Here is a 27,636-nt window from a genome sequence, read left to right as displayed (position 1 = left end):
TTTAGGGGTACCCAAAACCTCTTTAGGGGTACCCAAAACCTGGGTAGTGTGGTTACCCAGCTGAGCATAATGGTGCTTAATTTGCGGGAGGGCAGCGGCTCCAAATGCCTTTAGGTCCAGGCTCCTCTGCATATAATTACTTCTTTTAGAGTAGTCTTTATGTGCAATTAGAGCAGAGCAGATAAACAGGCACCTGACACAGCCAACAAATCAAAAGGAAGAGGTTGGAATCCTAAGCAATGACTGGAGAGCCGTTTCAGCCTCTGGACCAGACAGGATGGTTCCTTTGTGGCTTTGATATTAATTCTCACACTTGGTGTCTATTTATTTTATTTATTTTTATTTATTCAAATATTATACCACCTTTCATACTGCATCTCAAGGTGACTTTAAAAAGTTAAAATACAATAAAATTCTGTAAAAATAACATTTAAAATCTTAAAATCAATTAAACATTAAAACCATAAAACACGAAGAAAAGAAAAGAAAAGAAAAATGAAAGCTCAGAAACCTGGCAGCCTCTAGGTGGTAAAAGTCTGAGCAAATAAAAAGGTCATTATTTTATTAATTCATTAATTCATTCAATTTCTATACCACCCTTCCAAAAGTTTTTAAAAGCAGACACAGCTGTCACAGAATAAACATTAACTGGGAGAGCATTCTAGAGTCTGTGGGAAAGAACAGAAAAGAAATGCACAACAATCTAGCTTCTCTCAATGTCAGCACACAGAGCAAAGGCCCCCCGACGATCTTGTTAGGCAGCAGAAAGCATGGGAGTTCTATGTGGGAGACAAATAGTTCCTTATGATCGAGAAAACAGAATTCACCATAAAACTAAGGAGTCAAAACTGGGTTATTAAAGTACTGAGAACTTTTTCTGAACTTTATCACTTTCTTCCTATTAGGTGTTTCTTACTGTTCATCTCAGACTTAAAGACAATAATGTAACATTTGGGGGGAAAAATGCACACCAAAAGCCCAGCACTGGAAGCTAAGATAGAAAAGATCTCCACAGCTACCATGTATTTCCCCTTTGAACTGAGGTAGGCTGGAACAAAGGATATCCACACGCCACAAAAGAGCAACATGCTAAAAGTGATGAATTTGGCTTCATTGAAACTGTCAGGTAATTTCCTGGCAAAGAAAGCTACAATGAAACTGAGAATTGCCAGGAAGCCCATATAGCCCAAGACCCAGTAAAACATGACAGCTGAGCCCTCGTTGCATTCCAGTATGATTTCTTTCATCACTGAATGCATGTCAGCATCTGGGAAAGGGGGAGAGATTGCCAACCAAACAACGCAAATGACTACTTGAAGCAGGGAGCAAAAAAGAACAAGGGAGTTCAACAGCCTTTTCCCAATCCAATTTCTCATCTTAGATCCTGGTTTGGTGGCCATGAAAGCCAGAACCACTGTGATGGTTTTTGCCAGCACACAAGAAACTGCCACTGAGAAGGTGATGCCAAAAGCAATTTGTCGGAGGATACATGTCACCTTCTGAGGATGACCAATGAATAGCAATGCACAAAGAAAGCAAAGTAGGAGAGAGATGAGGAGAGTGTAGGTGAGATTCCTGTTGTTGGCTTTGACGATGGGTGTGTTGTGGTGTCTCATGAATATTCCTAGCACCAGTGTTGTGATCAAAGAAAAGGAAATCACAATGGAGGCCAAACTGATCCCCAATGGTTCTTCATAAGACAAGAAGGTTATATCTTTGGGAATACAGAAATCCTGGTTTTCATTTGGATATTTTTCATCTGTGCATTTATAGCACTCTTTCATGTCTGGGGAAAAAAAAGTGGTCTTCAGCTAAAGAATATGCACAAATCTCACAAACGTACTAATACTCTTGTCTCTCACCGATAGCATGTTCCCAATTCATTCATTCATTCATTCATTCATTCACTCAGTTTCTATACCTCCCTTCCAAAAATGGCTCAGGGTGATTTACACAGAGAAATAATAAATAAATAAGATGGATCCCTGTCCCCAAAGGGCTCACAATCTAAAATGAAACACAAGATAGACACCAGCAACAGTCGCTGGAGGTACTGTGCTGGGGTGGATAGGGCCCGTTACTCTCCCCCTGATAAATAAAAGAGAATCACCGCATTAAAAGGTGCCTCTTTGCCAAGTTAGCAGGGACCTCAATTTTGTTGATGCATGCCATTAATTGCTGAACCCATGAAATGGGGGAATCACTATGAGAATCACAATTTATTACATGCTAAACTCTCTTTAAATTATTATGATCTGAAATGGTTTAGAGCTTTCTAGGTGTACACTAGCAACATTGCTTGTACTCAGAATATTATGAGGACCCAGGTGAAATCATGGCCCTGCCATCTTTATAAATCTTTCAGTTTTGGATGCTGTTTTAAGATTTTACTCCTAAAAAGAAGCATAGGTGAGAAAGGTAAACCAATTTCATAAAACAAATTCCACATTTTTCTATTGTTTTGGTTATTTTAGGACAATAACCGGCTGGTTCAGCAGAACTGGTACACCGACCGGGCGGCTTAGTTTGAGTCCAGTTCAGACTAGAACCAAACTGTCCAGAGCTGTTCTGTGCACAGCCCTCCAACCCACTTTCTGTCACTAGATCCAGCCAGAGACTGGACTGAAGCAGATCCAGTTAAAAAGCTTCATATTTTATGATACAGAGGTAGAGGAATTTTCTTATGGAAGTGCCTAACTAACATGCCCTGCAATCGGTTGGTAGGTGGCATTAACCACCTTCCTGACTTTATTTATTATTTTATTCATTCATTCATTCATTCATTCATTTGCATTTATAAACCACCCCATCCAGAGGCTCTGGGCAGTGTACAACTCATTAAAAAGACATAAATACCACAATTCCAACCCAATGTTAAAAACAATATAAAAACAATTCAAAAACGATTAAAACCATTTAAAACCAATCAAAATACTTTTTTAAAAAAAACCACACACACTTTACAAGCCTTGGAAGGCCAGGCCAAACACATAGGTTTTTAAGGCTCTCTTAAAGGCTGACAGCAAGCCTATCTCTTATTATCTCTTCTGTTGTGACAGAATGCTAGCTAGCAAAGAAGGGAGCACTTTGTCAACGAAACAACATCTAGTTCAATCTCCCCAAATATCATTTTTGGGTTTGTCAAGCAAAATCAGCTCCATTTCAGTTAAGCAACCACAATGGGCAGACAACAAATACAGAACTTGAAGCTCACAGGTAGGTTTACACCACCACTTGCAGGTTGGTAAGTGAGTTGTGTGTAGGTGTAATGTTGCTTAGTGGGGACTGGTACTCCCATTGGGCATGATGGGATTCTGCTGTTCCCATCAAGGTTCTGGTGTCATGCTTGATGGGAGTGTGCACGCTCACTAACAGTTTGCCAACATGACTTACCAACCTACTGCCATTGTGGTCACACAAATGGCCTCTGCACATGTGCAGAGAGGTAACTAAAATGGCCTCCAGGCATGCACAGAGGCCTGAACCGGGCTGAAGAAGGCATGAACAAGGCTGCCACCAGCCTTGTCCATTCTGGGAGTGGCTTGCATGTGAGGGGGGGAGCCATCTCCACCTCTGCCACCCCACCCCCACCCCCGTGGCCACCACTGGCACTTGTAAGTAGTTACTTACTCCTCTCCTGCCCACTCTACCCTTAGGCAAGCCTCTACCCTTCACTGGTAAAGGGGAAACCTCACTTAAATTCTCTTTACCAGTAGAGCTATGAGCCAGTTCAAACCGGCTTGGTTCAAACTTGAACCATAACTGGTTCGGTCAGGCCCCAAACCAAACTGGGCTGGGCCAGCTCAAATCGAGTTTGGATTCAAGCCAAACTAGCAAAATCGGTTTGTGCACATCCCTTCAGGAAATTCTTTGACAGCAGACCCACAGTCTCAAGCTCAACCACATCATTCAAAGGATTTGCTCCTTCCCATCACTGATGTGGTGTGGTTCATTTGCACTGAGCCAATGAATGGGCAGGATTGTTGTTGAGTCTCTCCTACCGTGGGACTTCATGAGAGGCAGGAAAGAGGGGTATATAAGTCCTGGCCATATGTTTGGGGAGGCATTACTTTTCAAAGCAAGTTTGGGTGAACACACCCCTCCCTCTCTTACAGTTAGATCTGGGCTTTGACCAGGTGCCCCCCGTTCTCAGGGAATCAAGAGGGAATTTCCCCCCTTTGCTCTAATTGTCTTTAAGTGCGTTTTTTAATTTTTTTATTTTTTGGCATGCATCAGGCCTACCTTGCCCAAGATGGGCCAGTTTAACTTATCAGTTCTGAGGGGTGTATGAAGCTGAAAGGTAGGATCATATGAACAGTGCAGACTATGTTATTCAGGTTATGGAGTTCTGGATACAAATGTAAATTATTCTTTAGCGGAAGTTAAGCTTTGGAATTTTTATTATCATATGATTGATAATTTTGAACCTGCCCTGAAGCCTAAGGGGCTGAGATTGTGCTTTTAGACACCTATTTAAACAGTTTAGCTAATAAAATTGGGGCCAGACATTGGTCTGAGTTCCCTTTTATCCAAATGTTTGTGTGTTGTCTTGATCTCAACAAAATTCATGTTTAGAGATCACCAGAACCACCCACCTTTTACACTTTAGCTTATGCAAACTATACATATCTGTCAAAATATTTCCTCTTCAGCAGCTCCCTCTCTAACCCACCCCATCCTAATCTTTCCATCACATGGGAAACACCAAAGAAAAGCATCCCTGACGTGTGCTGGATTCTCTATATAAATGTTGCTCAGGATTACAGTCAATTTGTGCAGTGTATTTCTTACTCATACGGCTTGAAATCATCCCTTCTGGACATCGGGTACAATCAAAGCAGCAAATTGGTCCCCCTTCCTTCCTTTTCATGCTTGAACCAGGATGGCAATACTCATTACATAAAGAAAAAGGCTGCACCTAATCCAGAAATGAAAGCAGACAATGATCATCTTTGAGAATAAGGAACTTTGAAACCTTAAAGTTAAAGAGCTTATTTATTTTACTTAAGTGGCATGGAAGCTGCTGTTCCAGGGTTGCATCTTTTTTTTTAAAAAAAAAATATTATTACAGAAAAGAAAAATACAAAAAGAGAAAAATATGCAAATGCAGCAATTAACGTCTCATGTATAACTTGTCCATCAACTCTGGTTTCAGTTTTTTAACTGGTCGACATCCTGTCCTACCTGCACTCATTTCGGTTTAATCAATTAACATCCAATTAAAAGTATCTAAGTAAAATATTTAAGTAAAATATCTAAGTAAATAATTAGGACAAATTTATTTGCAAAAAGAATCTAAATCTCAGATGAGCTATTCGACCCTGTAAAAAATTGTGACGTATAAATGGTGCCCAAATAAAATTAAATTTGTCATCGGATATATTCTTTATGATTGAAGTAATCCTTGTCATGGATGCATACCCCCAGAGTTTAAGTTGCCACTCTTCTAATGATGGAACGGAGTGTGTTTTCCAGTAAGAAGTATCTTAAGGTTGCATCTTATAGCACTGTGTTCATCTTGGAATTATTGAGACAATATAAGTGCTGTTGGTGACATGACAGCTTTCATCCTGATTACCAGTTAAGTAGAAAAGTGCAGCTATGAAGTAAGTAGAAGGACTTATGCAATAGGCCTCACTGGTCTCAGCTTTTCAAAAGTTATTATGACAGTGTGACATGAAGCCCATGGAAACACATCTTCCAGACAACTGCTGCAATGTAGGAATGAGATATGCCACAGATTGTTGATCTTTTTATTATTATTATTATTATTATTATTATTATTATTATTATTGTTGTTGTTGTTGTTGTTGTTGTTGTTGTTATTATTATTATTTCTTGTTTACACAGTCAGACAGGTGTTATTGACTGGTTTGTTTTATCCAGACATCGAGTCCTTCCCAAGGACATTATTATTATTATTATTATTATTATTATTATTATTATTATTATTGACACAATATAAAATATAAGTACTTACGGTCCATTTCTGAGCCAGATAGATAGACAGACAGATAAATAGATAGATAGATTTGCAGTCCATTTTTTGAGGCCCAAATGCTGGTCAGTACCTTTAATGTCCTAAATGATTTAGGACCAGGATTAAAAAAAGGACCACCTCCCTGTAAGATCTTGTTCACCCATTCAAGTTATCAGGGAGGTTCTTCTCTATGTCCTATGAATTTCAGAGGTCTCATTCACATGAAACCAGAGGAGAAGGGACCTCCAACTTCAAAAACTGTACATACAAATGTGGGCAGCTGCACCAGAAAATGGACCTGTGTTTCCATCCCTAGACAGTGATTTGTACCTTCAGTTTGTAGTGAGGTCTGCCGCCTGGACATCCAGGTCCTCAGTGCCAGTGCTATGTCAGAATCCTGGGCCTGCAGGCCGGTTGATTTACAACTGGAGTTGAGGGAGGAAATTTCTCCCTCACGCCACCCTCACTCTGGCTGCCATTGGCTGCCCGGGCCGTCCTTCAGTAAAGAAGGAAGTCCCGGCCACCAGTTGACATCCTCTCTGCAGTCAGCAAGACTATAAGACTGCAGAGAGGGAGATGTTCTGAATGTCCAAATTTGAGAGCAGGGTGGGAGACCATGGGTACATAGGTTCTGGGGTTCCACATTATGTCTGAAGGTGGCCAGTGTTTGGTTGATGGGCATGTAGGATGTAGGGCATGTTTCTCCATAGCAGTTCCCAGCCTCTGGAATTCATTGGCTGACATCCTGCCTAAGTGCCAGTGATATCTGAGAAGTGTCACTGCTGCTGATAGATTAATCTATCACACCATTATGTTCACCCACATCTCTTTCCCTCTGAAGAGCTCTGTGCCACCCAAAAAGATGTCCCTGAAGGTCCTGCACTTACACCAAGCACTGCTGCACTACAATGCCTACATATGCAAAGGGGCACGGATGGTGCTCCAGATGCCCCTGTCCCCTTGCACAGTATGGCTACCTCCACATAGCCAGAACAATTGCAATTAAAGGATTTAACTAGGATTGCGAGAAATTCTGAATTCCCATGACCTGCTCCTTGGGCGTGTGCAAGTCTTACCAATTAGGAACATAGGAAGGAACATAGGAAACTGCCATATACTGAGTCAGACCATTGGTCTATCTAGCTCAGTATTGTCTTCACAGACTGGCAGTGGCTTCTCCAAGGTTGCAGGCAGAAATCTCTCTCAGCCCTAACTTGGAGATGCCAGGGAAGGAACTTGGAACCTTCTGCTCTTCCCAGAGCGGCTTAATCCCCTGTGGGGAATATCTTGCAGTGCTCACACATCAAGTCTCCCATTCAGATCCAACTAGGGCAGACCCTGCTTAGCTATGGGGACAAGTCATGCTTGCTACCACATGACCAGCTCTCCTCTCCAAAGATAACTATTTAGTTATTACTGTTCTGGATGAGGGAGTGTGGCCTATGTAAGCCATTATCTCCTCTGCATGTTCTTTTTCAAAATCCTGCAATGTATTTCATTTGTTTATTTATTTATTTATTTATCAAATTTATACCCTGCCCAAACTTTCGTCTCTGGCTATGTATTATGTATTTATTTGATTTATATACTGCCCTTCCAAAAATGGCTCAGGGCAGTTTACATCAAAATAAAAACAAAACAATTAAAATCAAAACTACATCAATTAAACAATTAAAATCATTCTAACACCAAAATAATTAACCTTAAAAATTTAAAACCATTAAAAGTCTGGGTGAATAAATGTGTCTTCAGTGCCTTTTTAAAAGATGCCAGAAACAGGGAGGCTCTTATTTCAACAGGGAGCACATTCCAAAGTCCAGGGGCAGCTACAGAGAAGGCCCGTTCCTGAGTTGCCACCAAACAAGTTGGCAGCAACCGCAGATGAACCTCTCCAGATGATCTTAACAGTGGCGGGGCTCATGGTGAAGAAGACATTCCCTTAAATACCCAGGGCCTAAGTTGTTTAGGGCTTTATAGGTAATAATAACCAGCACCTTGTATTTTGCCCGGAAACCTATTGGCAGCCAGTGTAGCTCCTTCAATACGGGAGTAATATGGTCTCTCCTAGATGATCCAGAGGCCAACCTGGCTACCGCATTCTGGACCAACTGTACTTTGCAGACTATGTACAAAGACAGCCCCACATAGAGCACATTGCAGTAATCCAGCTTAGAGGATTATCAATATTAATTCAATTTTATGCTGAATTGTGTTAAAATCCTTCTGAAATGCCATGTTAATCTATCTATCTATCTATCTATCTATCTATCTATGAATAAGGTAGCACCTTTTAGACTAGCTGATGTTTAATACATGAGCTTTTGATTATGCCAGTCTCTCCTTGAATGAAGATGATGGTTTTTGTGCCTCAAGTGAAAATTCTGGATTGATTTGTTCTATGATCCATTTTTTCTTTTTTTGTTTTTGTTTTGATTACATAGTCAGTAATCTGCTTTCTAATATGTATAAAGCCATGTATAAAGCCATTGTAAATATCTCTTTAAATGTAGAAGCAATGTTTGCCTCCAACTACTGTAGCTGACTATATTCAGGCCATTGGCTACGAACAACAAGCAGATATCCATCAACAGCAAAATTAACAATTTAACAAGTTGACAGACTACCAGGCTACCTTGCTTATACTGACTATCTTGCTTATCAATAACATGCACAATGCTGATGGCATTACTCTGATAGCTGAGAATGTGGATGATCTGCAAGCTCTAGTACTGAAAGTCAAGGAGCCCAGTGGGAAAAAAACGAGATTATGACTAAATGTAAAGAAGACGAAACTAATGGCAACAGGTACAGCAACCAGAACTGATAACGAAGACACTGAAGTGGTGTATAGCTGCTGCCTTTTATGATTGACCATCAACAGTAAAGGATCCAGCAGTCAAGAAATAAGCTGCAGACTAGCACTTGGTAGGGTTACAATGAAGGCCTTGGGAAGTATATTTAGGTACCATGATGTGTCTATACCTACAAAGATTAGAATCATGGTTAGATTAGACAATGATTTTTTCTTTGACAGTCTATGGATGTGAAAGCTGGACTTTGAAGAAGAAGGACAAAGTATTGATGCTTTTGAACTTTGGTGCTGGAGAAGACTTTTGAGGATACCATGGACAGCCAGGAAAACAAACACATGGATCATAGAACAAATCAATCCAGAATTTTCACTCAAGGCACAAATGACCAGGCTCAAACTATCATACTTTGGACACATTATGCAAAGGCCCAGCTCCCTTGAGAAGTCCATAATTCTGGGGAAAGTTGAAGGAAAGAGAAGAAGAGGATGACCAGCATCAAGGTGGATGGACCCGATTATGACAGCAATGAATGCACCACTGAGAGACCTAAAAGGCCAAGCTGAAGACAGATAATCCTGGAGAGAAGCTGGAGAGAACACTGACTTGACAGCACTTATTAATCAAGCCTCACCTTGCTTTCACACTACATCTGAAGAAGTGGGTTATAACCCATGACTGCTTATATATTAAAACATCAGTTCATCTAAAAGGTGTGACTCTTTTTTGTTCTATTTTATCTTGTTATTATGTTGTACACATAGGAAATAGTAAGCTGTTTTATACTTAGTCAACCCATTGGTTCATCTAGCTTAATATGGTCTACACACACTCACTGACAGCAGCTCTCCAAGGTTTCAGGCAGGAGTCTTTTCCAGCTCTACCTGGAGATGTCAGGGGTTCAACGTGGAGCAGGGGCGTAACAAGGCTGGAGTGGGCCCAGAGACAAAATTTTTAAATGGGCCCTTCGCTTATACACATACACACACTTCACATGTGACTTGCCTCTGGGGGGCCCCTCGAGGCGTAGGGGCCCTCAGGCAGCTGCCTCCCCTTGCCTAATGGTAGTTACGCCCCTGACGTGGGGTCTTCTGCAGACAAAGCAGATGCTCTACCACCAAGATAGGACCCCATCCCCTAAGGGGAATATTTTACAGCAGACAGCAGTCAAATGCAGCAATCAATTCAAATGCAAACTAGGGCTGACCATGCTTAGCAAGTGGAGCAATTAATGCTTGTTTCTGCAAGACCAGATCTCCTCCCCATCATCATTTTCCATTATAACTCCCTATCAAATTATGTTGTTTGATCACACACAAAGTTTTCCATATATATCTTTTCATCTTGTGAGAAACACAGTTGCTTGCCAAGAACATTTTTCATTCATGTTAGTTCAAGGTTGCCCTTGTTTTGTGTACAGCAATTAGATCCTACCTGGTTAAACCAATGGTGCCATGTTATCGCATCCTCGTTGATGGAGAATGCTTCATATTCATATGGAAAGTTCTTGTAATCGATCTTTCCAACTTTCAATGTCTGAAAGGATCCATTTGAAAAAACAATCCAGTTGATAATATCCAATCCAGCTACTAATACCCCATTCTTGTTTAAGGAGACTGTGTCCCCAGCAGTGTTGTTAAATGAGAAACCTCTCAGAATGCGATGGAGCTGGATTGAAAAGGGAAGTCACAAGTTCAGAAAATGCTGTAGCTGGTCAACCGTACATGAGATTATTTAGCTCATTGGGGGGGGGGGGTGCAACTTTTATTGCTTTCCAGACACAGCCATGCTAAGCACAGACTTTCCTCACAGTTTGAAGTTCATTCTCAATAACTTTGAAGTTTCAATCAAAATGTCCTAGTTATTTTAGTATTACCTCAAAATGGCCTATTAAAAAGACATATACCGCTACACACGGGTGGCCCATGATGTGAGGTGAGGAGATTGTCTCAGCATTCAGGTGCCAGCAAGGCAGCAAGATAGCCCGTACTGCTTTCAGCAGAACAGCTCTTTTGACCAATCTATCCCTTGTTGTCTTTGCAAGCAGCATGTGGAGAAGGCAAAAGAGAGAAGGATGCTCCCTTCTCTCCAAGTTAATTGCAAAGCTTGCAGGAAGTGTGAAAATTGCCTGTTGACAACCTTCTCTCCATCCCAGCCCCCAGAACACCATTAAAGCCAGGAGCAGTTTTGAAAGGAGGCTGGACCCTTCCAGGTGCATGGCACAAAGCACGCAGTATTTCCACTTCACTTCAGGCATCATAATACCTCAGGCCACTCCGGACCACATCTATGCACTTTACAGAATGCAGGAACTTTTCATTTGATTGTCCATCAGGGAGTTGAACAGAACCTGAACCTAACTTGAGACTTTTGAACTGGGACTTGGACTTTGTGAACCGCCCAGGTACTTTTTTTTTATGGGGTGATATATAAATGGGGAGAGGGGGAAAAAAACCTGGTTCAGAGTCATTTCCTCAGTGAATCAAGACTGAGCCAGAATCTAAAACCAAATACCACCCCCACCCCACACTCATACACACACAGGCCTACACTTGCTTGGCTGTAAAATCCATGTGTTTCTTGGAAGAGCCTATAGAAATCTTTCTGTATGAAAATAATCCCCCCCCCCGCATGAAACTATTACATTACCCTTGGGAAGAATTGGCATGGATTGTACCCAATTTGAGAAGGTGTCTGTGTGTGGGGGGTGGTGTGTGTGTGGAATCATGGAACTTTGTGTTCAGTGTCCTGTAACTCTATGTTCCAGGGCAGAATCAACCTTAATGAAGCTAAATAACCTGTGAAGTTTCTTTCACCACCCTTTGCAATATTGTTTAAGAGTGCAATTTATTAGGGATATGCAAATCAATTTATAGATGCTTAGACTGGAACCTCTTTGCCCCAGTTGTTGTGGGAAAGCAGCATACAGGGTGAACACACACTAAGGCTGTTCACATGACCCTAAACAGAGTTAGAGGAGCAGCCAACAGGGTGGGACAGCCATGTGAGCTCCCGAGTCATGGTTGTGTGAACTTGAAAAGCAAGGCAAATGGAGAAGAGGATGAACATATGGGAGGCGTAAAGTGCTGGGGAGAGAATCTGCATAGGGCTTGGCCATCCTACCCAGCTCCTGCCTCCCACACAATCACTCTTTCCATCTCTTACCTTGATTTTTGAGTTCACATGTCCGCGGACTGGGAGCACACCCTCCTCTCCTACCCTGGAGGGCTGCTCCTCTAACTCTGTTTAGGGTTGTGTGAACAGCCTTAGTAATTTTCTAAAATTATTTACTCTATTACTGAGGCTCTATTATGGCCTCAGTTTACTCAATATCCCTACAAGTGGTTTGAGGGGTAAATAATACCCCAAGGATTAAACATTCCCTTCACAAACCAGAATGGTAGTAGCATGTTTTTCGTAGTTAGAATGTTTGTTGTAAAGAAGCAGTTTTTAAGTAATAGCTGTTCACAGATTTTATATTAAACATGGTTAACTAATCAGGAGTATGCCAAACATCATTGCATCTGCAAACTTATGCAAGGAACCAAAATGTTTTAGTAATCTCTGAATGTTTTAAATTTTTAATTGCTGTTTTTAAATGTTTTAACTGCTGTAATCTTTAAATGTTTTAAATATTAATTGTTGTTTAATAGTTGGCTTTATCCTGTTGTGTGTATTTATTTGTTTGTTTGTTTGTTTTTTATACTGCTCTTCCAAAATGCCTCAGGGCGGGTTACATTAAAACAAAGCTAAAACCAAATAAATATTAAAATTGAAAAATGTAAAAACATAAGCCCATTATTAAAACAAAACAGTTTTTAAAACCCTGGAGAACCAGGCCAAACCATTATGGTTTAAAAACAGTTTTAAAACCCTGGAAGGCCAGACCCACCTATTTTGTAAACCACCTAGTGCCTTTCAAGTCAGGTGGTAAATACATAAATAATAAACAAATCTCAGCAGGTGTTAAGATTTCTGGCACTTCACAATGAATGGCCATCAGATCATCTTTTTAAGTTCTTTAAATCCTGCTGAATCCTTTGGACTACAAAGTGACATCTTCGGTTTAGTTGTAGACAGAAGTTCCCATCCAGACTAATGCAGTACTGGTGCTCTGACGCTGCACAGGTATTACACAGGAGGAACAATTTTGCTCAATCTTGCTTCCCTCTGAAGCCCACTTTGTGTCCCCAAAATATGTCTCAGAGGGTTGCACATCCCTCTGGGACATATATTCAGAAGGAACAGTCAGCTTCAATGGGAAGAGAAGACCAACCAAAATGGTTCCTCCCATGTAATGCCCATGTAGCATTAGCCGCACCAGCACTGTGTTAGTCTTGATGTCAGAAATGGTTGCTCAACCAACATATAGTCCTAAAGTAAAGTAAAGTTGTGCCATTGAGTAGGTGTTGACTCCTGGCGATCACAGAGCCATGTGGTTTTCTTTGGTAGAAACAGGAGGGGTATACCATTGCCATCTCCCGTGCAACATATAGTCCTGTTCAAAGCTTAATTTAACCCAATGACTTCTGATATGTTCCTCAGCCATGACAGATATTGCAGAGAAACACAAAGAGCAAAGTGACCTCATGAATTTTCACATAAAGGCTTTTCAGTTGTAGTAAAAGCAGCGCTAGCATAATCTGATGACCAAATGGAGAAGTGTGATGGAAAATTATCTCATCCTTTAGGAACCGGAAAGAGTTGGAGATAATATGAAACAATTCAACAAAACACACTTCAACAATTCACACTAGGGGTGGGTTCACACATAATGGTGGGAAGCGACTTTCAAGTGTTCTATGTCATCTGAACCCTTCAAGGTCAGTTGGAGAAAGTTAGGTCCCCACTTCCACCTAACATTCTCCATCCAACTTTAAATGTTGGTTTAAAGTGTCAGGTGAATCTCTATCCAATATTGGCTGATCCGGATGACACAAAAGAGGTGGAGGTGGCAAGAGTGTGCACCCAAAGGGACCAGTGGCTTTTCTGTACGTACTTCTCACCATTATATGTATCATATATTCAAAGAATCATAGAGAGGAAGACTGAGAGGGCTGAAAGAAAAATGGATGACTGAATCATTTCTATGTATTGCAGAGAGGGAGGAAAATAAAAAGGGCATCACAGAGGCCATGTACTGCACTGACTGGAGCCTGTTATTATACCACAGACATTATTCTCTCCCATATGAGAATGTTGAAATGGTTACCTGCTGCTTCTGTTGATTCTGAACCTTTAATTGCTCTCCATCTGCCTCTCCACTGTGTTTAAGTCTATATGAAGACACAGCATGCAAAGCATGGGCCAAAATATAGACAGAGTTGTAAACACTGTAGCTGTTGCCATATATGTGCTTTTCATAAATAGACCCAGGAAGGCTCTCCATCTTCTCCTCTTCTGTGCAAGCATACCTGTCCACATTGCCAGTTAAATTTGGGAGTATACAATCAAATGCATGTTGCCAGAAGTCCTGAATAAAGCCATCTGCTCTTGCACTGGAAGGAGTTCTGCTTTCAACAAATTGACTAAATCCAGGTAGATCACTGGAGTGAATCATGAAGGAAATTGATCCATGGAATAAATCAATATCCCAAGTCTTTTGAAAGGCAAATGAGGTAAGCTCCATTTGGAATGTCAGTATCCACACTTTACTTTTTCGTTTATTTGTCGTTTCATCTAGTTTTAAGAGATATGGAAACCAATTCAGGATTGCCACAGTGTACGATTCTCCAGAGATCACCACAACATTAGCTTTGCTCTTCATGACCTTATGATGCATTTCTGCCCCCTGCTGCAGCATGTCATTAATTTTAGTGGCAGAGGTATATCTGGGGATCCTTTCTGTGAAGGCCAAACAGATCTCAAACTGGGTAAACAATGACAGAATCTGTAGAAATCTTTCTCCATTGTTATTATCCGTAACAAGGACCCCAGTCCACCTCCACCCAAAATGCAGCAGTAAATGGAGAATTCCCAGATACTGAAGACCTTCATTAGGGGTCAGCTGGTAGAAGAAATGACCTGGGGTCTCAGCATTCATTGTTGGAGCAGGACCATAGATGAGCTAAAGATGGGTTAAGTGGCAACAACAATAATAATACCTTCACAGTATAGTCTTATATATATATTTATTTATTATATTAATTCTTGGTATACAAAGAAAACAAGAAAAAACCCCACAGCCTATTCAATTACTTAATATCCCCAGTTCATCAACCCACGTACATATTACTGTATACAAAAGAGGAAGGCAACCATAATTTTCCCATTAAGTATATATAATAAAATCAGACCATATAACATAAAAGACATTGTTTATAACCTGGCTTGAACAAGACCGAATGCATTTATTTATTTATTTATTTATTTATTTATTTATTTATTTAAAATTTTATACCGCCCTTCCAAAAGGCTCAGGGCAGCTCAGGGCCCCAACAAATAAATTATGATATTAAATATAATATTAATAATTTATTATTCTATTGATAAATTATCAATAATTAATAATTAGACAAAAACTAATCTAGATTGTGATCTGACTCATTTCTTTAACTACATCCACAGCACAGTCTTTTACTCTAAAAAATGCAATTTGAATGGCATAGAAATGGGTGAAACAGCCTTCTGCTGGTGAAACTTGAGACAAGCCTCAAGTTTCTCCAGCAAAAGTGAAACTTCACCATCCCTCTGATGACTTCACCATCTCTGCTACCCTGCCAGAACTACACTGCTACATCATTTGGAATCTCCAGAGTATCTGCTCAGCTAATGGAAAATCTGGCTTGCGGAAGTCTCATAATAGGATGAAGATGCACGCATGTCACGGGTGGAATAGGGAGGTGGTAATTTTTGGCACCTCCAATAGCCCCTCCAGACTCTGGAGATGTCTACAGTGAAGGCCAAACATTATGCCAGCTCTGAAGGTGCTGCAAGTAAAAAAGCAACCAATGAAATCAATGGAGTGCACCCCCCCCCAAAAAAAACCACACCACTAGACATTCCACTGCCAGCTCCTACTTCATTTTTGCTGCCCTCCCTGCCACAATGTAGAATAATATTCTAATTAACTCTGCTTTGCACATCTATACAGAAACTTCTGACATGGATACCATAACTTTGACGTTAGGGCATGTGGCATAAGGTTACCCTTAAGGACGCCAATCCACACATAGGCTGCATTTGCACATAATGTGGAAACATGGATCCCATGGACCTGCGGTTCCTCCCTCCACCCCACTCTCCTGTCTGCATTCACACTTCATGGACAGGAGGCTCTCTGCAGTCAGGGATACTGCAGAGAGGTGAGAACTGGCTGCATAGGCTTCCCTCTTGACTGAAGGACAGCCCTGGCAACCAAACAGAGTGAGGGATGAGCTTCCTCCCTCAGCTCTGGTTGTAGGAAAGTGGGACTGTGATGCAGTGTTCACGCGTAATGCTGTCACCGCCAAACTGTAGATGGGGGCAGCAAAGCCCACTACAAACTGAAGGTTCAAATGGGAGTCTTGGAAGGGAAACCTCAGGTCACTTTTGTGTCTGAACTGAGGTTACATGCATTCAGATGATCAAATATTCCAACATGAGGCCCCTTCAACTCTGGTTTCACATTACATGTGAATGGGATGATAGAACCCTGTTTATAGGAACTATGGAGAAATGGCATGTTGCACAAGAAGGGAGCACTTTGTGCAAATAGCTTGTTGACCTCAGAACTCAGGTTAAAAAAGAATGGCTGACAAGATGAGGAAGGTTACTCAAAGTAGTCCTGCTGAAATTAAAAGAGGTTAGACAACACCTAACTTGTCCTCATCCTGTCAGCCACTTAGAATGAATATGTTACATGAACAAATGAATGGATGAAAATGTGATACCATATGGATGCTCCACTGTTTCAGGTCTGTGGCAACCCATATGAATCTAGTGCCAATTAGCTGACCTTTTTAATTTTAGGCTTTATGACTTATACAGGTTTTATTTCTCATCTTGGATTCAAACAAAGAGAAAGATCCACCTGATTACTTCAAACTGATGTTGGGCTGAGTTGGTCCAGGAACTTTCACCTAAAGCTGAAATGCTGAGGATCTTCCAGGGAACTCCCATTGCATTCTGGGAAAGAAAATCAGCAGGCAGAAGCCCCCACAAAAAATAATGCTTAAAGAGCTGCTACATCCACTGCCTGAAGAGACATTGAGGAGATTCTCATGATCGGCAAAAAGCGGGCTAAGGGAGCCTAGCCCACATTTTGCCAATCATGTGCTGCAGCGGGAGTCGTGTGGCTCCCGGCAGCAAACCTCCTAAAATACCCCTCCCCTTAGTCAAGGTTAACTGAGCGAGTGCTCTGTTAACTGAGCGAGTGCTCTGTTAACCTTGTCTTTTTGATTGTGTGTTGCTGTGGCGTGGCTCCGTGCCGCAGCAACACATGAGGAGACCCCTGCCAGGAGGCTGAAACAAGACTCCCGGCCCTGGGGGTCTCTCTAGGTGGCCCACGCGTTCTAAGCCCACTTTCCCCTCACACCTTTTTGAGGCGGACTTACTGATTGTGAGACTCGCCTCAGTGCCATTTTCCTTTTCCTTCTCAAGAAACAAACAAAGAGCAGCTGCCCCACTGCCACTGTTAAGCTGTCCACCCACATACCCCAAACTGTTTTTGTCACTTTTGTGGGTGCCCTCCATGAAAGTGATGTGCTTCCTCCTACAGATACAACAGCAGCCTCAAGCAGAAGGGCCATATGAACATATAAAGTTTGGCCTAGACCTCCAGGGTTTATAAACTGTTTTAAACAGCTGTAAACTGTTTTAAATTGTTTAAAATATTTGCCCAGGTTTTCCAAGGTGTTTAACTTTTTGAATGTTTTATTGGTTTTATTTTGTTTTTATAGTTTTGATTTTAGTTGTTTTGATTGTTTTTATTCTGTTGTAAATCACCCTGAGCCATTTTGGAAGGGAGGTATATAAATAAAATAAACAATAAATAATAATAAATAAATAATAATATGAACAAAAAAAACCCCAACAACCTGGATGGCTTTAAGAGGGGTTTCAATAGCTTCATGGAGGAGAGGTCTATCAATGGCTACTAGTCAGAGGGTTATAGGCCAATTCCAGCCTCAAAGGCAGGATGCTGCTGAGTACCGGTGTGCAGGGAAGTAACAGCAGGGGAGAGGACATTCCCTCAACTCCTGCCTGTAGGCTTCCAGAGGCATCTGGTGGGCCACTGTGTGAAACAGGATGCTGGACTAGATGGGCCTTGGGCCTGATCCAGCAGGGCTGTTCTTATGTACTAAAAGCTGTCTTATGCCAAGTTAGACCATTAGTATTGTCTACACACTGACTGGCAGCAACTCTTTATGTTTTCAGAAATGTGTCTTTTCCAATTCCACCTAAAGATGTCAGCAATTGAACCTGGGACTTGCCTCAACGACATAGGGGGACAGACTAGTGAGTCAGAGGGCTAGAGGGGTCAAGACATTGGTCATCCCTTCTCTCTACTGCTCTGACACTATCCCTTTGATATGTAGATTGCTATTCTCAGGGACTTCTTTCCTTCCTGCCTCCCTTCCTCTCTTCCTTCTTCTCCCTGTCACACACACTTGTCTCTATCTCTGCACCATGTGTGCATGGAGATGCAGACAGCATCTGTCTGCATCCAGCTAGCTAGCTAGATTAGAGATACTATCTCTCCACTTTGCTATCTAGAATGGATTTCTCCAATAAAGACTCCTCATATTGATTTGAAACTATGAACTGGCTCCAAGTTTCTTTTGGTTCTTAGCAGACATGTTTGCCTGGGCAGACTCCATTGTTTTGCCTCTGTGCACACTGCTGTAATAGAAGGGTATCTCTTACCAGAGAGAGTTCCCAACAGGACTTTGTATGCAAAGTCTGTGTTGTACAGTGATCTACAACCCCTCACAAGTGGTTTCTTTCAGGCTCTTGGTCTATCTAGCTCTGTATTGTCTGCACCTATAGGCAGTGGCTCTCAGAGTTTCAGATGGGGTGAAACTGAAACCAGGCTTACTTGGAGATGCTAGGGATTGAACTGGAGACCTTCTGCATGTAAAGCAGGGCACTGAGCTACAACCATGCCTTTTTCTTGCATTGTTTTGTCAGTATTTCTAAAGAGAGGGTTCATCTGTTGAGTCTAATAGTCTAAGAGAGGTCCAGAACATCTAGAACAATCAAAAGCTCGCATATGCAGCAAACTGACATGTGGATACATCAGATGGAAAGATCCATACATTCTGGCAATCGGGGACCGTAGAACGCTCAGAACAGTTCTGTAAGAGCAGATCTAACAAATGTAGACAGAGAGGGGATGAGCCAAGAACAATTTCAAATGCATCTCATCAGTGTTCCCTCTAACAGGGATTCCCAGATGTTGTGGACTACAACTCCCATATTTCCCAAACAAAAGCCACTGCAGCTGGGGATTCTGGGAGTTGTAGCCAACAACATCTGGGAATCCCTGTTAGAGGAAACACTGGATCTCATATCCATGATACCATAAAACTGCAACTGAAAAGACAAGGGAAATGTGATGTTTTAATTTCCTCATACATGCTCTCACACACCCACCTGTGGGATCTTGTAGATGTCCAAGACAGCGGCCATATAAAGAGAGATGTCTGCATCCAATCCTCCAACGATAGCCATTGGGTTATTCTGGACATCACATTTGTAGTTTGGGAGAAATTTCTCTGGTGTGGATAGAAGCAGCATTATGGCATGGTATGTTGACTTGGTGTTGAAGTGGCTGTCATAGATGTGGAAGCCCAAAGTGACATTGGGTAAGAGATGAGGGCTTTCATTGATCTCTTTTACTGCAAATGCCAAGGCCAGTATATGCTGATAATTCTTAGGCACTGCCCTAAAATGAGAGTTGCATTCAGCATGAGAAAGATATTCCACACTTCATTTAATTACTGCCCTTGGGTGACAACTTGAGTAAGCGAGTGGACATGCTCTGAAAAGCCACAACTGCACTGCAGGTAACTTTTGTAACTATGCAGCATGGGGTGCAGGATGGGGGGCAATTTTTCAGCAATCTCTGTTTCCCCCAGAGGTACTCCTTGCAACTCAGAACTAGAACCCAAAACTAGAATTATATAGAGGAGAAATGTTGATAATGTGTGGGAATAAAAAACAAGGGGTTATTTACAAATGGCTCTAAAAAGTATAGCACATTTCTAGAATGAGATTTATTAATTTATTAGTCTTACAACACATTTATTTGATTTTTATTATATTGATAAGGAAAATGAGGAATATTTCTCAGGATGGTGGTGTCCATACTTCAAAGTTATGTCCAAATATGCCTTTAAAAATACTCTTGAGTTGTCATAGCTGGATCATGGCCATGCACTATATTTGCAAATGGTTCCAGGATCAATTCACAACATATACAGTTAAATATCAATCAGGATTAATATGGTTGCAAAAAAACCTTTTGCTGAGTTCAGGAGTATTGATTGATTGATTGATTTAGAATGATTTTAAGGCAACTTTTCAATTAATATATGTACACAGTTGTGTACAGTAACAAATATTAAAATAGAAGTGATAGGATAAAAACCACAACAAGTGCATAAACAGTGCTGAAAGCAGCACGAAACACAATGGCCGAGATTCAGAGCAACTTCTGGATAGTACTAGTGATGGGTTACTCTAAAGGACCACTAAATCTCAGTAGGACTTCCTGCAGTAAATTTGGACAGGATGACAGCCACTATTATTTAAATAGCTTGAAAGAATAAAATGGTCTTTTTCTTGGCAAATAAAACACATAATGCAAATGCCAGGGAAGATTCTCCCCCATTGCCTCCAGCCTCACCTCCAAAGGCAGGCATGCCTGAAGAAAGGCCTCCAAAGATGACCTCAATATAAATAGCTCCAGAAGGGCAAACTCAGTTAGGGAAATGGTGTGGTCCTGATCCAAATAGGAATCAAGGATTCATGGCTTTTATTAATATCTTTTAAACCAGCAAGAGATCCAGCCATGGGAGAACTGTATGACGTCGGGTTTCACCATCAACTGCATTCACCCTTTCCCCCTACAGTTCCATCCATTATTCTGAGGCTGAAGCTCTTAGGATGGAGAATGCTAGTGGCCAAAACAAAGAAAAAGACATGCAAACAAAGTTAAAATGATTAACTCCTCACCTAACATCTCTGAACAATGCCGGTGGTGGTTTTTCCATGAAGCCTATTGCATTGGAGACAATGAAGCTATAAGAAGCAATACCACCAAAGAACACATCACCTGGCTGATAATACTCATTATGTGGAGGGTGTGGAACCCACACACTGCATTTCTGAGTGCTGCATACCGTGTGTGGGAGAAAAATGAACAGAAAAAACACTAATAATACCATTCTAAGAACAGATCTTACACCCAGACAGATTTCCAGAATCAGAGCCATGTCCTTCCAAAACAGCAAAAACAATGAAGTCTTGTGGAACCTAATGAATTGATTCCAGCATAAGATCTCCTGGATTACTTTATGATACAGAACTTTGTCCTCCAGGTGAAGGTTCTCTATTGATCATACGCTGATAAGCCTCATACACGATAATATAGCAATGTCCGTTGTCTTATCTTTTTTCTTTCCTAGTCCTCCTACCTAATTCATACTTTGAAGCTAGACAACACATTTAAACTATTATTCTTGTAGTGTGTCATCAGTTTTGTTGCTGACCAGTGAAACTCCGCAGGAGTTTTCCAATACAGTAGAATTAATTATAGTGCTTTTGATAATTACAGTGGAAGGTAATCTTCAGTTCTATGTTGGTGGTTCCTTGTGGAATTTCCAAAGCAAACTTGTTTGACACATCAGAACAGAAGTTCTCTCTTCCACTTTGTTGGAAAACAAGCAGAAATTGCTCGTAGAATGATCCATGGCAAGAAGAGGGCATCAGAAATATATCCAGAAATTTTGGAAGAAAGGAACATTAGGACTGTTAGAATCTGTATAATGTCTCTCTCCAACTGTCAGATACTCAGTTTGTGTTGAATTTTATTGGATTTCATTTACCTTCAGAAATGATCTCCCATAGGGATCAATGAGAGAGAGAAATAACTTTAGAACAGCTGGGAAGAAAGTTCTTAAATATTTCCTGGTGGTAGCTTTCCATATGTGATCTTTGAAGGAGATTGGTCCAAAATGTTTTAAAACCCCTTTTTAAAGTGCTATAACCACTAGGGATGTGCAAAACAATTTGGGTACAAAATTGTCCCTGAATCTGTCCAATTTGGGTGAATTGTAGACAAAATAAATCACCCCTGTCCTCAATTGCACAGATTTGGATACAAAACAAATTACTCCAGATTTGGACCTGAAAATTTAAGAGATTTGGACCTCCATTTTGTGGCCAAAGTAGGTTGGATGGAAGTGCCCAGTGGGTGGAAGCTACCACCCAAATTTCAAAGAATTTGGGCAAAGGGATGTTTTTAAAGAATTTTTGAACTTGGCACATCTTTAAGCTTTCCCCCAGAGGGAATAATGGGGATTTCAGCAGACTTATAACTTCATGTGGGGAGCCCCAGGGTGGCCCAGAGTGGGTTGTGGTGGGTGGTAGTGCCCAATGGGTGCAAGGAAGCTACCACCCATATTTCAAAGGAATTGGCCAAAGGGATGGTTTTAAAATCATTTTTGAAGTTTACACATCTTTAAGCTTTTCCCCATAGGGAATAATGGGGATTTCGGCAGCCTTAGTTATAACTCCGGAAGAGGCACTAGGGTGGCCCACAGCAGGTTGTGGTGGGTAGAAGTGCCCAATGGGTGCAAGGAAGCTACCACCCAGATTTCAAAGGAATTGGGCAAAGGGGTGATTTTAAAAAGATTCTTGAAGTTGGCATGTCTTTGGGGCAGATTAGAAGCAGAAAAGGAGTTCCAGGGGGAAGGAGAGTGGGTCATGTGGTAGTGCCCCAATGGGTGCCTGTTAGCACCCAGATTTCAAAGAAATTGTTGAAAGGGATGATTTTTTAAAGAATTTCTGAAGTTTGTGCATCTTTAAGCTTTCCCCCATAGGGAATAATCAGGTATTTCAGCAGCCCCATAACTCCACTTGGGGGGCACCAGGGTGGCAGAGCAGGGTGTGGTATAGTGCACATAGGGTGCCAACCACCCCTAAACCCACAAGCCCATGGGGCACTGGGTTTTGTTGTTTCTGAGGTGTTCTGAGAGTAGATTCTCTGGTAGGAATAAGAGTGGATTCAATGTTTGTCAACTAGTGCAAAACGCAACAACTAGAATTTTATCCAGAGTTGCCTGCTTGGATCATATCACACCCATTTTGAAAGAGCTATATTGGCTGCCAATTTGCTTCTGGATTCAATTCAAGGTGCTGGTCTTGACCTTCAAAGCCCTTAACAGTTTGGGCCCTGCATATCTGTCGGACCCTCTTCCGACTTGATAAGGTCATTGGAGGGGGTTCTGATCCACGTGCCAACAATGAGGGAGGTTCAGCACTCATGCACGTGGGACAGGGACTTCTCAGTTATTGCCCCCAGACTTTGGAATGCACTCCTGGTGGGCATCCGCACCTCAGTCTCCACCACAGTGTTTAGGAAGCAAGTGAAATCTTGGCTTTTTGCCCAGGCTTTTATATGAGTGTTGTTTTTGTTGCTGCTGCTCTGTATTTTATGGTCTTATTATATATGTTTTTAAAACTTTTAATAAGACTTGTATTTATATATTCCAATTTAATATTTTTATTGTGTAACTGTTTTATAATTTTCTATTGTTTTAAATGTTCTATAAACCACCTTGAGATTACTTTTTATGAAAGGTGGTATAAAAATCTAACATTTGGAGAAAAAGATGCAGACCAGCAAATCAGCACTGGATGCTAGGATAGAAAAGATCTCCACAGCAACCATGTATTTCCCCTTGGAGCTTGAGTAGGTTGGCACAAAAGAGAGCCACACACTGGAGAAGTCCAACATGCTGAAAGTGATGAACTTGGCTTCATTGATGCTGTCAGGTAACTTCCTGGCAAAGAAAGCCACAGTGTGGCTAACTATTGCCAGGAATCCCATATAGCTCAAAACACAGTATAACATGACAATTGTACCCTCATTATATTGCAGTATAATTTCTTCTGTGCCTGAATGTTTGTCAACATCTGGGAAAGGAGAAGTTTCCAACCCAACAATATGAATTCCTGTTTGAATAAAAGGGCAGGAAAGAACAATGGAGTTTACTAGTCTTCCCACCTAACCATTTCCTCATGTTTGATCCTGGGTTGGTGGCCACAAAAGCCAGAACCACTGTGATTGTTCTTGCCAACACAGAAGAAATAGCCACTGAGAACATGGTGTCAAAATCAATTTGTCGGAGGACTCAGGCTTTCTGATAAACAGCAATGCAGAAATGAAGCAGAGCAAGAGGGAGATAAGGATGTTTAAGTGAGGTTTCGGTTGTTGGCTTGGGCAATGGGCGTATTGTGCTGCTTCATACATGTCCCAAGCACCAGAACTCTGATCAAAGAAAAAGAAAATGCAGAAGAGGCTAAACTGAGCCGCAAACGTTCTTTATAGGATTAGAAAATAACAGCTTGTGGGATACAAAAACCTGGTTCTTGTTAGTATACTCAACTGTGCATTCATAACAAACATCCATGTCTAAAAAAGAAAATCCAAAGGCCTAAGCAACCCCTGCTAACTTGGCAAAGAGGCAACTTTTAACGTGGTGATTCTCTTTTATTTAGCAGGGTGAGAGTTTTCTTTTTTAAGAAAAAAGAATCCTATATTTCATTGTGTTCAGGTCTTATACTATTAAAGCACTGTTGGCATTTTAAGTATTAAATAGCTGCTGTCATTTTGAGTACTCTTGGGTAGCCACACTGAGAATACACAAGGGGGGGAGGAGGCTCCCTACACCTCCAGAGATGCCACAAAGGGCTTCTTCAAAGGAAAATGCCAAATATAATAAAAGCACAGCAACTGGTGAACAACTGTGGTTAGAGTAAAAAGAATTTTCCCACAAATTTAAATAGATGACTGACAAATAGCTGCTAGTTACAAATCCTTTAGCTGCATATCAACAACGACAAAATGAAGCAGTTGATCCACAGTGCTCACAAGGCTAAAGAGGGTGGTGGTGGAATATTTCCAGTCTGCAAAAAAACTAAACTAAGTAAAACATGGAGCAACAACTTAACCTAATTCTCTTATTTGGCAAAATTCACTCACTGACTCCTTGCTGAAGTGCCCGGTGGAGTCGCCAGTCGACCTGGGCCCTGAATGTAGGAGCAAGAGGGGGAGCTGCTGCCGTTCCTGCCGCTGCCGCCGCTGCCGGGCACATCCCAGTCCCAGCACCGCCTCCTCCTCCTCCGCCTCCTCCTCGCTTCATTCACCCCTACAGCAACCACCCAGCCCGTACTACACAGTGCAGCGAGGACTGGCCCACCCTACTATGAAGCCGGGGGAGGGGAGGAAGGGCACGCTGCTCCGCTCGCCCACAGCAGCTGAGCCGGCCTTTAGGAGGAGTCGCAGCAAAAGGGACGCAGCACAAGCTAGACGGTGGTGGTGGCAGCGGCAGCGCAACCAGGGGAGGGCGTTGCTTCAGGACACACAAAAATCCCGGGGCCTGAGCAAACTCCACGCACTCACACTCGCCAATGTTTCTCGGGGCGCAGCCACGCAACGTAGCAAAGAGACAGGCAGGAAGGGACAACCTTCAGCCAGCAGCTCTCCTTCCTAAAACCCACATATGCAGAGAACGGGTAGTCTAGGGAAGGGAAGCCAGGGAGCAAACAAGTCGGGGACGGGGGAAGGCGACCTGGTAGCAGTAGTTTTTACCCAAATCTGCTCGCGGCGGCGGGGGGCAGCGGGGGGTGGGGGGCGGCAGGCTGGCCAGCGCGGTGCCCCCTCCATTTTGGCGCCCTAGGCAACTGCCTAGTTCGCCTTAATGGACGCGCCGGCACTGGTTTCACCTCACTTTTCACTAATACTGCCCAAAAGAAGAAACCCCCCATGCTCCCACTTTAAGTGTGACTGGGCAGATACCCAAACAGCTGCCCCCATCACATTTAGTTTAGCACTTAGGTATGGGCCTAAGAAAGTCTTCTGGAGAGAGTACACTACTTAGTGTAGTTAATAAAGAGCTATGTGAACAAGTGGTCTGAACTGATCAATATTTTTGAATCAGTTTAATATATTCTGATGGCCCGGCTGAGAAGAAACATCCTTTGGAAATCTGAGAGGTCAAAAGTAATTGGAAATGAAAGAAGTCCATGTGTGAACCTCTAACATTTAGACCAGAGGACTGGGCTTTTAATTGGTTTTTGTAGTACAAAATATAGTCCCTCAGAAGTAACAAGAAAAAAATTAAACTAAATCCACCCAGGATCAATAGGAATGAATGTCCTGTGAGTACATCAATATTGTTTTTAGCCTGAAAGAGTGCTAAATAAAACAGAAAAAAGGCATAGGAGAAGAGATTGAAAGGGAGATCTAGGATGTGGCAGAGTAAGCATCAAGGAATTTACTGTGACACAAAAAGTGTATGGAGGAAAAATGCAATCCTATATAATAAGATGCTTGGTGTCTGCGTCCGTTTCTTTTTCGGGTGTTCTGGGCATGCGCGGCTGGGCTTGGAGCCTGATTGGTTGGGGACGGATAATACTGGTGGCGGCGGCCATGGCCGCTGGAAGGCCTGGCCTGGCAGCGATGGCAACAGGCCGAGGAGCTGAGAGGTGGTGGGCCCGGCCGGGAGGAGGCGGCAGGGGAGGCTGGAGAAGGTGGAGGCAGCGGGGGAAGCTGGGTGAGGCGGCGGCGGAGCTGCCGGGGAGGCCGGAGAAGGCGGAGGCAGCAGGGGAAGCTGGGTGAGACGGCCGCGGAGCCGCCGCCTCGCCCAGAGGAGGCAGTGGGCCTGGTTGGGAGGAGGCAGCAGGGGAGGCCGGAGAAGGCGGCGGGCCCAGGGGAAGCCGGAGCCCAGGGGAAGTGGGCCTGGGGTAAGCCGGAGAAGGCGGCGGGCCCAGCTGAAGGCGGCGGCGGGGGAAGCCGGGCAGTGGGCCCAGCCGGAGCCGCGGGCGGCAGTGCAGAGCAGAGCCCAACTAGAGCGCCCGTTATTGAAACGGGCTTAATGAGACTAGTGACAAATAAAATTCTGTAAAAGAAGGGAAACCATTTCCTAAGCTTCAGTGACTTTATTTCCAACGGAGAGCTTGTTTTATTAAACATTTCCTTAATTATAATGGCCAACATGATGAACAGCAGTACAGAGATGCTCATAAGGCAGCCCCTATTCAGGACCACAGGAGAAATTGTGGCAGTCCTGCTTGCTCAACTGTGCATCCTGTACAGTATTAGGGCTGACTTAAGAGTCCACAGTAGCCCCAAGATGGTGCACAACATGTCTATAACATGGCGCATCATGTTGGCCATTAATCTTTTTCTTCAGCCCTTTCAAAAAAAGTGGCTGTACCAAGTTTGCAGCTGCTGAGATTCTTCCCTCTGGTAACAAAAATAGGAAATACAAACAATTCTTTTTAATTCTCTGTGCGTGTGTGTGTGTGTGTGCGCGCACACACATGTGTGTGTGCTATTGGTACTGCTTTTTGGTATTGGTGGTCTGTTATTTTTTATAGATTTTATGGTATAATACAATTAGAGTTTGTATAATAATACAGTTTTTATATATACATTTAATATATACCTTACCCAAACTCATCACATAATGTATGTGGTGGTTCTTCCAAAAAATTTATCGAGTCACAGAAAATGCTAGTCCAAGAAGTAACATCACCAATTATGAAGTCTCTTGACTGATTATACTTGTGCAGTGGAAGGTGTGGATCATTTACTCGGCATTTAGAAATGTCAATCCTGCATACCATGTGAGG

The 27,636-nt window shown here is 42.2% G+C and overlaps 2 protein-coding genes across 2 annotated transcripts in view; both read right to left on the bottom strand.

The window, feature by feature from the left end:
- Positions 1-519: 519 nt before the first annotated feature.
- On the bottom strand, positions 520-14,419 carry LOC128330960 (vomeronasal type-2 receptor 26-like). The gene is made up of 4 exons (XM_053264327.1): positions 14,003-14,419; positions 10,225-10,458; positions 4,792-4,918; positions 520-1,786 (listed from the first exon to the last, which is right to left on the bottom strand). Exons 1-4 carry the CDS (start codon positions 14,417-14,419, stop codon positions 888-890), a joined length of 1,677 nt encoding a protein of 558 aa, XP_053120302.1. The 3' UTR covers positions 520-887.
- Positions 10,352-27,636, bottom strand: part of LOC128330590 (vomeronasal type-2 receptor 26-like) — a 44,550-nt gene continuing 27,265 nt past the window's right edge. The window contains exons 6-8 of the mRNA XM_053263684.1: positions 19,366-19,657; positions 14,003-14,634; positions 10,352-10,458 (exon numbers count right to left, since the gene is read on the bottom strand). Coding sequence (XP_053119659.1) covers positions 14,554-14,634; positions 19,366-19,657 — 373 coding nt within the window. The 3' untranslated portion in view covers positions 10,352-10,458; positions 14,003-14,553. The remainder of the gene's footprint in view (positions 10,459-14,002; positions 14,635-19,365; positions 19,658-27,636) is intronic.

The sequence above is a fragment of the Hemicordylus capensis genome, chromosome 6 (genome assembly GCF_027244095.1).
Source record: "Hemicordylus capensis ecotype Gifberg chromosome 6, rHemCap1.1.pri, whole genome shotgun sequence".
Taxonomy (NCBI): Eukaryota; Metazoa; Chordata; class Lepidosauria; order Squamata; family Cordylidae; genus Hemicordylus; species Hemicordylus capensis.
Note: the sequence above shows the minus strand (reverse complement) of the source record. Positions and strands in the feature narration are given on the sequence as shown.